The 13,680-nt window shown below is 44.8% G+C and overlaps 1 protein-coding gene across 1 annotated transcript; it reads left to right on the top strand.

Annotated features, from left to right (window-relative positions):
• The first annotated feature begins 343 nt into the window (after positions 1-343).
• Positions 344-3,396, top strand: LOC146761768 (transcription factor SOX-17-like). The gene is made up of 2 exons (XM_085539561.1): positions 344-712; positions 819-3,396. Exons 1-2 carry the CDS (start codon positions 424-426, stop codon positions 1,766-1,768), a joined length of 1,239 nt encoding a protein of 412 aa, XP_085395687.1. The 5' UTR covers positions 344-423; the 3' UTR covers positions 1,769-3,396.
• Positions 3,397-13,680: the final 10,284 nt, after the last annotated feature.

Here is a 13,680-nt window from a genome sequence, read left to right as displayed (position 1 = left end):
GTATCCCTGTCCCAGAAATTACATCCCGGGTCAGTGCAGCACAGCTCCGGGTGTCAGCTTTAAGATGAGCTCAGTGCGAAGCTCGAAAGGGCAAAATCACAGAGCTGGTGGGTGTCCCACCGCACAGGACAATGCTTGCCGGTCCGTACCAACACTCGACACCTCCACGGCATCTTCTGCATGGGCTGCAGGAGGGGTGATCGGGCCGGAGCGGCTGGGCCCGTCCCCCGCGCGGCTCAGGTGCCTGCGACAGCCCCGGGGCCGCCCCGCGGAGCCGCCGGCAGCGCCCCGAGCCGCGCCCGCCCCCGCGGCCCCATTGGCCGCGCCGCTGCTGAAATAGAAGCGGGCGGGAGCCGGCGGCCGTCAGCGGGTAGCGAGCGGCCCGTCCGTCCGTGGGCAGCCGTCGGGGCCGGGCGCCCCGCGATGAGCAGCCCCGATGCGGGCTACGCCAGCAGCGAGGAGCAGGCGCAGGGCCGGGGCGCGCTGCCCGCCATGATGCCGGCCCTGGGCCCGTGCCCCTGGGCGGAGGCGCTGAGCCCGCCGGGCGAGGCCAAGGCGAAGGGCGAGGCGGGGGCGACGGGCGGGCGCGGTAAAGGCGAGGCGCGGATCCGGCGGCCGATGAACGCCTTCATGGTGTGGGCGAAGGACGAGCGCAAGCGGCTGGCGCAGCAGAACCCGGACCTGCACAACGCCGAGCTCAGCAAGATGCTGGGTGAGCGCCGGGGCCGAGGGCCGGGAACCGGGGGGGAGGGCGCGGGGTCGGGGCCGGGCTTCGGGCGTCCGCGGTGACGGTGACGGTGCCGGTGCTGTGCGCGCAGGTAAATCGTGGAAGGCGCTGTCGCTGTCGGAGAAGCGTCCGTTCGTGGAGGAGGCGGAGCGGCTGCGGGTGCAGCACATGCAGGACCACCCCAACTACAAGTACCGTCCGCGGCGGCGGAAGCAGGTGAAGCGGCTGAAGCGGGCGGAGAGCGGCTTCCCCCAGCACGGCCCGGCCGAGGCGGCGCCGCCCGCGCTGGTCCCCGACGGAGGCGGAGGCGTCGGCGGCGTCGGTCCGTGCGCGGACAGCCTGGCGCTGCCCTACGCGGAGCGCGGCTACGCGGCGGGGCCGGCGCGTTACCGGGACTGCCCGGCGCTGGGCGCCGCCTTCGACGGCTTCGGGCTGCCCACGCCGGACCCGTCCCCGCTGGACGCGGCGCACGGCGAGGTGCCTTTCTTCGCGCCGGGGCCGCTGGACGAGTGCGCGCCGGGGCCCTACGGCGGCTACGGCCCCGCGGCGCCGGGAGACTTCCAGGCTGCGGGAGCGGGGGCGGGAGAGAGCCCCGCGGGGGCGGCGCTGCGGCGGCACCAGCAGCATCACCCGCAGCAGCGCTCGCACCCCGCTGCCGGCGAGCTGGGGCCGGGCGGCGCTGTGCAGGGGCTGCTGGGCTGCCCGGCGCCGCCGCACTACTACGGGCAGCTGTGCCCGGGCCGCGGCCCGCCCGCTCCCGTGCCCGTGGCCGTGGCGCTGGGCGCGCAGCCGTCCCCGCCGCCCGAGGCCGCGGCGTGCCGGGAGCCGCTGGAGCACTTGCCGCACGACGAGCTGCTGGGCGACGTGGACCGCAGCGAGTTCGAGCAGTACCTGCGCTTCGCCTGCAAAGCCGAGCTGGGGCCGCCCTTCGCGGGCCACGACGTGGCCGGGCTGGCGTCGCCCGAGGCCGCGGGGCCGCTCTCCGCCGTGGTGTCGGACGCCAGCAGCGCCGTCTATTACTGCGGCTACGCCGACGGCTGAGGACTGCGGCGGCACCGAGACGCCTCGCTCCTATTTACGTAATTTATTGGACTGTTCTCCGGACATATTCTCTAAGCCCGTCGGGGCTGGAAGTGCCGTTACCGAATAGATACACAGACATTTTTTCCATCTGATCTTGCACTGATGTGCCTGTGCAGTTACACTTCAGTTGTCATCCATACCCAAAACTTGTGTCTTCTTTGCTGCTCTGGTGCTGTTACTCTCTACACGGTTTTATCCGCTGTTTTTACCTATGTTCTATTTATATAAAGTTTTTTGTACTTCAGGATCGTAAATGCCTGTACAGCTCTTTCGGTCGTTCTCTTTGGTCCTACGGCCCTGTAGGGAGATGCAGCAGCAATAAATGCTTTCCTGTCCTGCGGCAGAGTGAGGGGATTGCAGGTGCTGAGTGATGCTTCGTTGCCATAACAATCTCACCGAAGACGAAGACGTAGCTGCGTTCCTGCTCCAATGCTGCATGGACGGAGCTGTGCCAACGTCTCTCCTCGAGTCAAACACTGTAACTGTGCTGAGTTGTGGTCCTCTTTGGTGATTTGTGTTGTTTGAATTCTATTTTGTAATTGCCATCTGGAATTTATGTTTTTCATTAAATGCATTGGGGAAAACCTGCTGGCCTGAACTGTCATCTGTGACAGAAGAAACCAGGTAAGTTTGAGATGCTGCTTTTAAAGGAATTGATCGAATGTAGATACCTGCGGACTTGAAGGTGATTTTGCTTTACGAGCGTTTTCTGCTCAAAGCCAATTGTTTGCCACATTTCACAAATGACATTTATGCTGCGTTTACATGTGCTCTTACTTTCTATCACCTACCCCTGAATAAGTTAATGTTCTTTCTGTTGGGCTTCAGACTTCCTCTGGTAGGGTGACAGAATGCCCATGTGCTCATCTCAGTTGCTGTCACTTGACTGATCGTATCTATCATATCTGTTATCCATTAAGGCAAATGCAGTTTCAGTGTTCATCTGTTCTGCCCTCTGACTTTTTGCCTGTGCTAAGAATGGAGCTACACTCCCATCTCCCTGTAACTATGCTTATGCAGAAAGTATCTCTGATGCTTCCCATTGGAAGGTGCTGACCAGGGCCAGCTGGTGTTAACTGATGGGAATGGTAAGAGGCATTAATTCACATATGATTCTTGAAAAGTGATATCAGTACCATCCATAATAAATGATTGTAGCTATCTGGCGGTAGATTCTTAGGCTGCTGAATTGTCATTGAAGAAATTCAGCCAAGGATCCAATTATATAATCCATGCTCAGCTTTGTAAAACTTATGGTAACTTTGATCTATGATAATTGCCATTTGCTGAGCACCTGTCACATTCAAAGCATCAGCTGAATTGTTTTCAAATAGTCACACAGCTGCATACTTGAGCGGAGAGTGTTTTACTGTGGAGAAGTCATTTAATGTAGTCCAGAGGAAATCCTGGTACTGTCTACTCCAATGGAGTTGGGTTTTAAGTGCTGTAAAGTGAACTTCTGACTGCGTGTGAAATTGAAAAAGCTCATCTGAAGTTACTGTAACTATGTAGAACTTCAATTGTCATAAATACAAATGCAGTTCTCCAAAGTATCATTAAATTGCCTTAACGTTGAGGTGACTGTTTTTCTGCCTCTTCTGACCTCTTCCTGTGCGGGTTTCTTTTTCATTTGCTGTCTGCCTTCTAATACCATTTTTTTTTCCTGGAACATTGTTCACCAGCTGCATTAATTGAAGCAGAAAGTAAGGAATGCCTCATCAAACATGGCATGTATGCCATCCTGTGTTTGGCCTGAGACAAGCTGAAGATTAAGGAACAAACACTGTCAGTGGGTTTTGGAGTTAAAGTTGAGGACAACTGGGGATGTAGGATAATAGGCTTGATTACCATTCACATAATGAAGCCGTTACTTTAGCATCTTTGCCTTTGCTGTAGTTTCCTTCTACTATGCTCTTTGCCTAGATGATATTCCTTTTGTTGCTCAAATTTGCTTTCTTCCTTTTGTGTAACATCCCTGACATTCCTTCTGAGTTTGTACATCCACTTTCCATTCTCAAGCATCCAAGCTTTTCCCCTTTGTCTGAAATCTCATGTGCTGTTCCCTTCTGTAATTGCTTTGCTTTGTGTTTTTTTCTTTTAATCTTTTCTTCCTTCCTGCTGATAGTTCCCACTCCCTACCTGTATCCCTCCTCCTCAGCGTAAGCCTGATTTTGTTCCTACCCCAGCTGTGCTCTCCTTCTACTCCACGACATCCCTTCATCTCTTCTGTCCTCTTGCTGTGCTGGGTGGTAGTCTGGTGAAGAGCTTCCCTTGTACACCCTGGGTGCTCAGCTGTTCTGTGTGTCTGGGACTTGGATCTAGCCAACAGGGATGCTGTGGGAGGAACAGTCCGGAGCCTTCGTCTCACTCCTTGCTGGTCCTGCTGCACAATGAGGGCATGCACCCATGTGTGTTGTACATGCCAGTGTCTGGTGGGTTCCAGCTGTCCCAGGGAACTCAGGTCATCAGAGCACATCTCTGGAATTTTAAAGGGATTATGATTTCTTCTGTCATGATAAAAGAAGGGTCATCCTGCTTTTAAGCCACTGAATTTTCAGACCGGTCCAGCAAAACCTGGAAATCTGGCTATGGATGTTCTTAAATGCTTTAATCATAGATGTAAAATAATTTTATTTTATTTTTATTACCTATCTTATTTTACTTTTTATACAGGCCACATTGCTTTGATTTGTTTTCATATTAATACAGCTAAATTGATATTGTTCCCTTTGCAGACATTCTTTAAACTATTGATTTACCTATTGAAAAGCTTATTCATTCTTAAATGAATATGGGTATTTAGGTAAGGGAAATATATGAAGCGTTTTAGCAACCAAGATGCTAGTGGCTGTATGTTGAGTATATAATGACGTATCTAATCAGAACTGATACATACATTTTAAATCTATGTACAGTGTGAAGCAGATAAACCTCAGCTAGTAGTGGAATAAAAACAATTTAACTTAGTCAGCATAGTCCTAAATGGTGACTCATGTATTCTTGTCAGGTAAATTATGAATAAACACCTTGACTTATTCCACTGCTTTAAAAATATGTTTAGTTAAATGAGTGCGTGGTTGTGTAGAGACAGGGCATTTCTCTGGGATGTTTCCTTATTATTAGACATAATTAAAGCATTTATATATTTAGTCTGTGTCATTTCCATTTGGAAGTACCACAGTTCCTGGGATATTGGCTAAGGTTGAATATAATAAAAGAAAGTGAACCACACAAAGGTTATGCTGTATCACATGACACAGATGAAACAGGTCACTCGAGCAATCACTGATAAATGCTGATGTAGGTTTTGGAAACAACACTCGTTAACATCAAACGTCATCATGTAGCTGTTCAAAGTAGGATTTTAGTCTATTTAGTCTATTCTGTGTGTTTAATAAGTGATGATTCTGAGAAAATACATTTCTATCTTTATCAGTGAGAAAACTTGTTTCATGGGGTATTCTACAGAGTTGTCAGGGGAATATAGTTATTGTTCACATTGAGGGTGGCAGCTCCATTTACCCACAGAGAGTATATTTAGGTACCAGCAATCTTGGGCTCCTTCCAAGGCATTGTGGAGTTACTCTGCAGTGTCTGATTTACTTTAAAGCTTCTTGTTATTACAGGTTAAGGAGCGGAGTTTATCCTGCACGCATCCTGTTTAAAACAAAATTTTGTTCCTTGTTCAACAGAGATAAAGAATATTAAAATGTGTTTTTATGGGTAAAAATGGGATCCAAATTAACTGAAAGGGTGAACCCATATCTGTGAATTCATAGAACCATACAATATGCATAGTTGCAGTATCTCTGTAAGCATCACCAAGTTCAACTCTGGCTCCACACAACCACCTCAAATTAAACTCTATTTGTGAGACCAATGTCCAAATGCCCCTTGAACTCCAGCAGTACAGGGCTGTGCCCACTGCCCTGTGCAGCCCATGCTATGCCCAGTATCCTCTGGTGCAGACCCTTTCCCTCACCCCCAGCTGCCCCTCCCCTGGCACAGCTTCATGCTGTTCCCTCAGGCTCCATTGCTGTCAGAGCAGAGTTCAGTGCTGCTCCTCTGCTCCCTGTGAGGAGCTGCAGCCACCATCAGGCCTCCCCTCAGCTCCTCTGCTCTGTGCTGAGCAAACCCAGGGACCTCAGCTTCTCTTCACACATCTTGCCTTCCAGACCCTTCACCATTTCTGTAGCCCTCCTTTAGGCATTCTCTTAGTAGTTCTATGCCGTTCTTATATTGTGGTACCCAAACCGCACTCAGTGCTCCAGGTGAGGCTGTACAGCACAGAGCAGAGTGGTCAATCCCTTCCCTTGCCTGGTGGCAGTGCTGGGCCTGGTGCAATTCAAGTTTACAGTTGGTCTTTTTAGCTGCCAGGGCAACTTCAGGACCACATCCCTTGTGGGGCTGATCTCCAGCCCCTCATCCCTCAGCCTGTACATGTATCTGGAGCTGGCTCATCCCTTCTGCAGAGTCCAACATTTGCTATCCTTGAACTTCATGCAATTGGCGATTGCTGAGCCTTCCAATTAGTCAAGATCTCTATGCAAGGCCTCTCTATCATAAAGGGAATCAGAAGTTCCTCCCAAATTAGAGCTGTCCGCAAACCGATTTAGTAAACCTTCAAGCTCTGTATCCAAGTCATCAATGAAAATGCTGAAGAGAACTAGCTCTAAAATGGAGTCCTATGGAACCCCACCAATGCCTGGACACCACCCATTGTATCCCCACTTTCTATAACCCTCTGAGCCCAATCTGTTGGCAAAGTGTTCACCCATTCCACTGGTTTTTTGTTGTTGCTCAGCTGTAGGATGGGCATTTGTTCCAGAAGGATACTGTGAGATACAGTATTAAAACTGATTGATACAGTACAAATTCTGGTTTCAAATGCACAGAATGGTAATAATTATGGGACAAGAGTATAAGTCATAGTAAGACTATGTAATCTTAATACCTTTTCATGCTTTGAAAGGTATCACTTTTGTCAATTACTATGAGTGAGCCTATGATTACATACATATTCTGTCAAAATATCAATGTACATCCACTTGCATAAAATCAACAGTGTTTTCAGGTGTTTTCTGTGAGAAATAGGAAGCAGCTTTGGTGTCAGATTAATGCAATGTATCAATGTTTCATACTTTTGAATTGAGTATGATGTCAGAAAGTGTAGCATTACAAAAAACACCAATATTATTCTAAGAATTTTTATTCACAATGTGCTGACTTGCTTTAAGAGAAACAGATTTAATTCACCATTGAGCTGGAATACAACAGCTGTTTGTTATCAGCACCTTTTTTTTTTTACAAATGAAGGACTTAATTGGTTAAACCTGTTGAGAACAATTTAACATAAGGAAAACAAGCTAGTATTTGTTGAGATGTAGCTCTACTGTTCCTGAGTAGGTCAGAGCAGTGTTTTAGGGAAGAAGATGCAAGGGTTCTTTGAGACAGGTATGTTTAATCGGTGTGAAAATAACCTGACTTACAGCACATAAAACATTCCTTTTGAGCAGCCTCAATCCAGATGGGTTGGTTGTACTGAGTGGTTTAATGTATTTACATAAGGAAGCTTATGTAGTCATTTGTAGTCTGATCTGGTAGGAAGATATAGGGAAGTAGGCTTTGTCTTTCGAAACACACACTTCATCCTTATAAATTTAAATTGATTTCCAGGACAGACAATTTTCCAAGCAAACTGTCACTCACTGAAACACTTCCTTTAGAAATTTGAGAGCCTTGACATGATGGAATATAAATAATCTGAACAAAAATTTGCATCAAATACATCAAGCTCTGGGCACCACTATTAAATCACAGAAAAGAAATCGTTCAATTAGAAAACACTGCGTCAGGGCTTTAACTTGACTGACAAATCTGAGATTGTAGTTCCATAAATGTTTTTCATGGTGTCAAAACCAATAACGCTGATCCGAGGTAAACTATGTGCGTTTATAGACTTTAATCCAATTTTGCTCTGACAGTAGTGTCAGTGGAACAATAGGTGGAGATTCTGTCAGCTTTTGTGGTAGTTGTAGCTGTGCAAGTGCCTGAGGATCCAGGTGGCATCTGAGAGGTAGCATGCAATGTGTCAATGTTGTCTTAAGAGTCAGAGGAGCAGCTCAGTACTGCTGAAGACCTGGGTTTTTGCAGAACTTCCTTCTATAGTCAATGAAATATTGCACTGTGTGTAGCCTGTGCTTAGAAACATAGAGCAGACTGTTTTCTTGTTTTGCTAAACAAATGTAGTGTTAGCAGAATGTAAATAATCTGATGTGACACAGTGTTATTTCTTTTGACAGACACCTATAACTTATTAAGGATGAAATGGACATGAGTCTTATTTCATTCCTAACAACTTCAGTGCTTCTGCCAGTCAAGATGGGCTGTTTGGATTTACAGAATCACAGAATGGTTGAGGTTGGAAGAGTCCTCTAGGTCCATCAGCCCCCACTCCAGCAAGGACAATCCAGATCAGGGGGCCGAGATCTGTGTCTAGGTGGTTGCTGAAGATCTCCATGGAGGAGATTCCACAGCCTCTGAGTATAGAAGGAATACTGCCACCAAAACTTCAACCTTGGATTTGGAGTGAGCAGATTTCAGGCTGCTCAGGGAACTAGTTAGTAGGGTCCCCTGGAAAACTGGTTTTGGAGGCATGGGAGTCCACCAGTACTGGTTTAAGCTTTAAGTGCTACCTCCTAAGAGCACAGGAACAGGCAGTTCCAAAAGGGTCTGAGTCAGTCAGGTGGGGCAGGACTGCTTGGCTGAACAGAATTTTTCTAGAGGTCAGGCAGAAAATGCGTGGCTGCTGGAAGCCAGGAGTTGGACATAATGATCTTTATGTGTCTCTTCCAGCTTGGGATATTCTGTGACTTTTCTGGGCAACTTGTGCCAGTGCTCAGTCACCTGCACAGCACAAAAATGCTGCCTGGTATTGAGGGAACTTTGAGTTCCAGTTTGTGCCCATAGCGTTTTGTCCTGGCACTGGGCACTACTGAACAGAGCCTGGCTCCATCCTCTTTGCATCTCCCATTTTATATACATTAATGGGACCTCTTTGAGCACTCTCTTTTCCAGCTAATGTCTCAGCTTCCTCAGCTGCTCCTCATAGAAGTGCTCAGTATACCTAGACTAATCTGCAGTGACTACCTACTGCTGCCAAAACAGATGCCCTACTAACAGTTCACTCAATAGGAGCTTACTGCTGTAGAGAAGCTGCGTGCTGCAGTAACACAGCATGACATGTTCAGACTTGTTCTGTTGCCTGTCAGCCTTAACATAATTGCTCTATTTCCTCTATTTGTATAATGGTCTCTGGCTACAACACGCATCCTTGGATGTGAATTTTCATTTTACAGTTCCCAAATGGCCTTCATAATACTTGTGTGCATGTAGCCCCATAATTGCAGAAATAACTACATCAACCCCAAACTTCAGAAGGGGAACATGTTCTACACCTGACTGCTCTTCCTAATCCAGAATCAATTTGTTTACTGTATTTTAGTTTGTATTTAAACACTAACGATATGTATCTTTACGTTATGCAACGCTGCAATATTACTGCTTTACACAGGGTTTAATACAGCCTGCTCTGAGTCTCTGGATGTGTTTAAAAACCATTTGGATCTGGTGCTCAGGGATGTGATTTAGCAGAGGGTTGTTAGAGTTAGGGTAGTATGGTTTGGTTGTGGTTGGATTTGATGATCCTTAAGGTCTTTTCCAACCTTAGTGATTCTATGATTCTGTAGTGGAAATGGTAAGTCACAGCTTGGAATGGTGATTGAGCACCTGGTGGGAAGGCAGGGTCAACCCAAGGGAGCTCAGGTGCATGCAGTGAGCTCACTTAAGGGCTGGCAGCAGAGGAAAGTGCATATCAAATGAGAGTTTTCCCTTAAATGAAATATAAGAAATTTCCTGAGCTCTTGCCATGTATCTGATGCTGTTCTCAGCTTCTTATGATGAGCAACCTGGCAACTGTGCTCTTTCTTGGTGAAGAACCGTTGCCTTCACTGCATTGCTCACTGCACCATCCGATACCTTCAGAAAATGTTGCTGGATGTTGTTGTGAGTAACAATCTGACTTTCACATTGGTTTTCAGCAACCATAGCAAGATTATTGCCTGTTTGTGTCTGCCATTAGTGGAATTTCCTTTTTTTTTTTTTTTTTCTTTGTTTGAATCTGGATGTTGCTGATAATCTATAATCACAACAAATGCATTTTCAGAAAGTTATTAGGGAAGCTTTTAGGCCAGTCACACTTCTGTGTGACACAGTCTTAGTGTTCTTGTGTTATACTGAGGTTAGAGATCCAGGAGGAATCTTTCCATGTGCAAAATTGTGTTCCTGTTTCATGGAGAGAAGCTTAACAAATTGACTTTGTAGACAAGCACATACTGCGGTATCTACTAATCTTTCTGCTTCTTCTTTCTCCAGAATTTTACAATGCTATTTTTGTTCATGGTTCAGAGAATCTTTACCTCCACCAGAGGACAAAATGTGGTAATAGCTGGACAGTGTTTCAAACATCTTACAACTGGGTGTCAGGAAGATTACCTTTAATGTTGTCTCTGAATTTACATCAGCAGTAAGGCCATAGTATGTCACTGAATTTTGGAAATGCTCATAATCTTTCCTGTGTACGATGTTCTCATCTGCTGCCTCTTCAAGGTTTTCAGTGTATTCTTCATCAAATCATTTCATTACCCAAACAATTCCATTATTGCCTAAACTTAAGAGTCTAATGTCATTTGAAATGTGCCATCTGAGGCTGGCAGGTGTGACGCGAAAACCTGCGGCCTTTTGAAACAGCAGCAGGATCTTGGCTGGAATAAGTACTTGCTCATACAACATAGGTAGCTCCTTTGGGAGTTGAATTTATCATGGATCTGAAGTGTTCTCAAGGGGTGTGAATCTCAGTGTCTGAGCTAGATAACCCCCCATCCCCACACACACACACTGCTACTGCTACCTCTTCAGCTGTCTCAAGTGTTATGTGAAATTATTCTAGTCTGCAGACTGTCTGGAAATACTCCAAGCTTCCCTTTGTGCCAAGTGATGAATAACAATGAAGGCGTTGTGATGTCTTCTATAAACAAACTACATTAACTTGACTTTTCATACTACCTAAAATAGAACTACTGTAGCATACAGGAATTACAGATATTTTCCAATAGCTGTAACCTCCAGGAGTTCTCATTATTTACTCTAATGCGAGGGAAACAAACTGATATCCAAAGTCTACCTCTGCTATCCTCAATGGCAGGAGAGCAAACAGTGTCAGTTTTAACTTTCATTGTCAGAGTTTGGAAAGCTCATTTGACAAACAAGTTTTCTCTCTTCTACCAAGAGCGAGAACACTGTCTTCTGAGACACAGTGCTGTGTTTATAGGTTCTAATTCCTTTTTATTTGATAGAAGATTGCTAAGACAAAAAGTAAATGAGGGAAAAGGTGAGGCAGAAGGGAATGTAATTGGCTGTTGTCTCTATTAGGCATTTAAATCAATAGCTTTGTAATGATGGATATAGTGAGATTTTAAAAAGGGTTAGTTATCTCAGGTTTTCTAAATATCATATTCAAGAATGACTTTTGTTAAACTTATCTGGTTTCCTTTGTTAGCAGAGTAAGTGGTTTGTCCACTTAGAGAGAAACAATAGATAAAGCAAGATGATAGCAGAGCTTTTCATGTTGTATGTTACTCTCTTAAATTAAAGATACGTGATCTCAATGTTAAATTACATGTAAGAATAGTTATGAATGTCTTCAACTATATGTATATACATAAATGTTGCTTTAATGTGGTCCTGATGTAGTAGTTTGAGCAATGAATTGAATGAATATGCAGACATACTTAATGAATTTTATCCACATCATAAGGGCTGAAAGCACTATGAAGATAATGTTAGAAGTAAAAATGGCCCTGGTAATTTGGAGAAAGACCCTGAGAGCAACAACGTTAAATTCTGTTAAAAAACAACAAAAACAAAAACAACAACAACAACAACAAAAATACAGCACAAAAACAAACAAACTGTAAACACAGTTTAATAAAGTAACAAATATAACAAAAATTATAACTGGTAAAAATAAATGAGTAAGGGAATAGATACGAAGTGACACTAGCATGTGAACTAAATCACTTATGTAACAATACTGTGTGTTATAAAGGATGTGGACCACTTTGAGCAGCTGCTTTTCTTCAGTGGGGAGTTATACCTCAGGTGAGATATCATAACTGACTGAAGTTGCCAGCCTGGTTCCCTTCAGTGTGAAATAAGGTACAGTAGCTACATCTCTTAATTTTCTCTTCGTACACTTAATGATCTGGGTCAGCAAAGCTGCTGTGAAACAAAATAAAGGTCATATTGACACACATGAAGAAGAACATGTGTGACAACCAAATTGACTATTTTGCTATACAAAATAGATAGGAGACCACAGGTGAGTCTTGTGTATTTGCACACAACACTTGAAGAGAGAGAGAACTAAAGGTGAGGACAAAGGTTTCAAAATGTAAAGCCTTACAGAAAAGGTGGTGATCTGACGTTCTGCTTGGCCAAATGACAAAATGAATTATCTCAATATATTTCCCTCCAACATAAAGTGTAACTAGAAAGTACTTTATTAGGTTTTTTTTTGTTTTTTTGTTTTTTTGTTTTTTTTTTCTTTAGATTTCCCATGCTGGATCCAGCTTGTGAGGGCATAGTTAGCAAGAGACTGCACATGAAAATAGTGCAACTTGGTATGACACCTAAATGCCTGTAGGAAGCTCCTGTCCTTTGTCTCTTTGCAGATGTCTGATGTACAGCTGAGTGAAAACAGCTTCACCACCTTCCCTTTCACTTCCTCCAGGATTAATCCCAGGTTCTCAGCCCTCTCAATCATCTTCCACATTTCATAGAATTACAAAATATACCAGTTGTTAGAGTCCCGTAAGGATCATCCAGTCCAACTTCTAGTTCCACACAAGACCACCCAAAAATCAATCCACATAACAGAGTATTGTCTAAATGCTCCTTGAATTTTTGCAGCTTAGAACCATGACCACTACCCTGAAGAGCCTTTTCCAGATCCCAACCACCCTCTGGTGAAGAACCTTTCCCTAACACCCAACCTGACCCTAACCTTATGCTGTTCCAATACTGTTCATTCACCAGCAGCCATTAGTCTCAGATGCTCTTCATCTTCCCAAGAACACCTGTTGAGGAGCAAGAACCTGCCCTTGCTAGTGGTAGAGGAGCTGTGTAGTTCATGTGATGATGGATTATCAGTTTGATTAGTTGCTCCTATAGTATTTCATGGAGATATCCACGTGATGTTTAATCACTGTCTTCTCATCCTGTAACATACTTTCTGTTATTCCATGTTATAATAGCATTTTCATTATTATTAATATTTTTATATTAATAATTTAGTTTGAGGACTCATGCATTCAAGGCCACGCCTTGACCTCAAGGCATGCTTAAATTCACCCATCTGTGTCATGTGTAGTTAGAAAGCTAAACTCATCTACTGCACAATCTTTCTTTGCAAATTTAGTGACAATTTGTCTAAAGCCAAGATTTAGTTTTAATCACAGAATCATTAAGGTTGGAAAAGACCATTAAGATCTTGTACAACCATTAAGTACAGCAACTGAAAAACTGTCCAAATAAAATTGGCTTGAATTTTACATTTCAGTTATATAACATAACTAACTTGAAAACTGTTGTCTGCATTGTGATTCTGTAACAAGGCAATGGCTCCATTCCAGATACTGTATATACACAATATAAGAACACCTCACTTGCATTTAAGAGACCAGATATAACACATGACTGAAATGAGTGTAGATGGAGGTCAGAAGTTTAAGTGAAAGAGAAATAATACTCAA

This window comes from Coturnix japonica, chromosome 2, assembly GCF_054131305.1.
Source record: "Coturnix japonica strain WE chromosome 2, WE-NBRP24, whole genome shotgun sequence".
Classification (NCBI taxonomy): domain Eukaryota; kingdom Metazoa; phylum Chordata; class Aves; order Galliformes; family Phasianidae; genus Coturnix; species Coturnix japonica.
The sequence above is the reverse complement of the archived record's forward strand: the minus strand, read 5'-3'. Positions and strand labels throughout refer to the sequence as shown.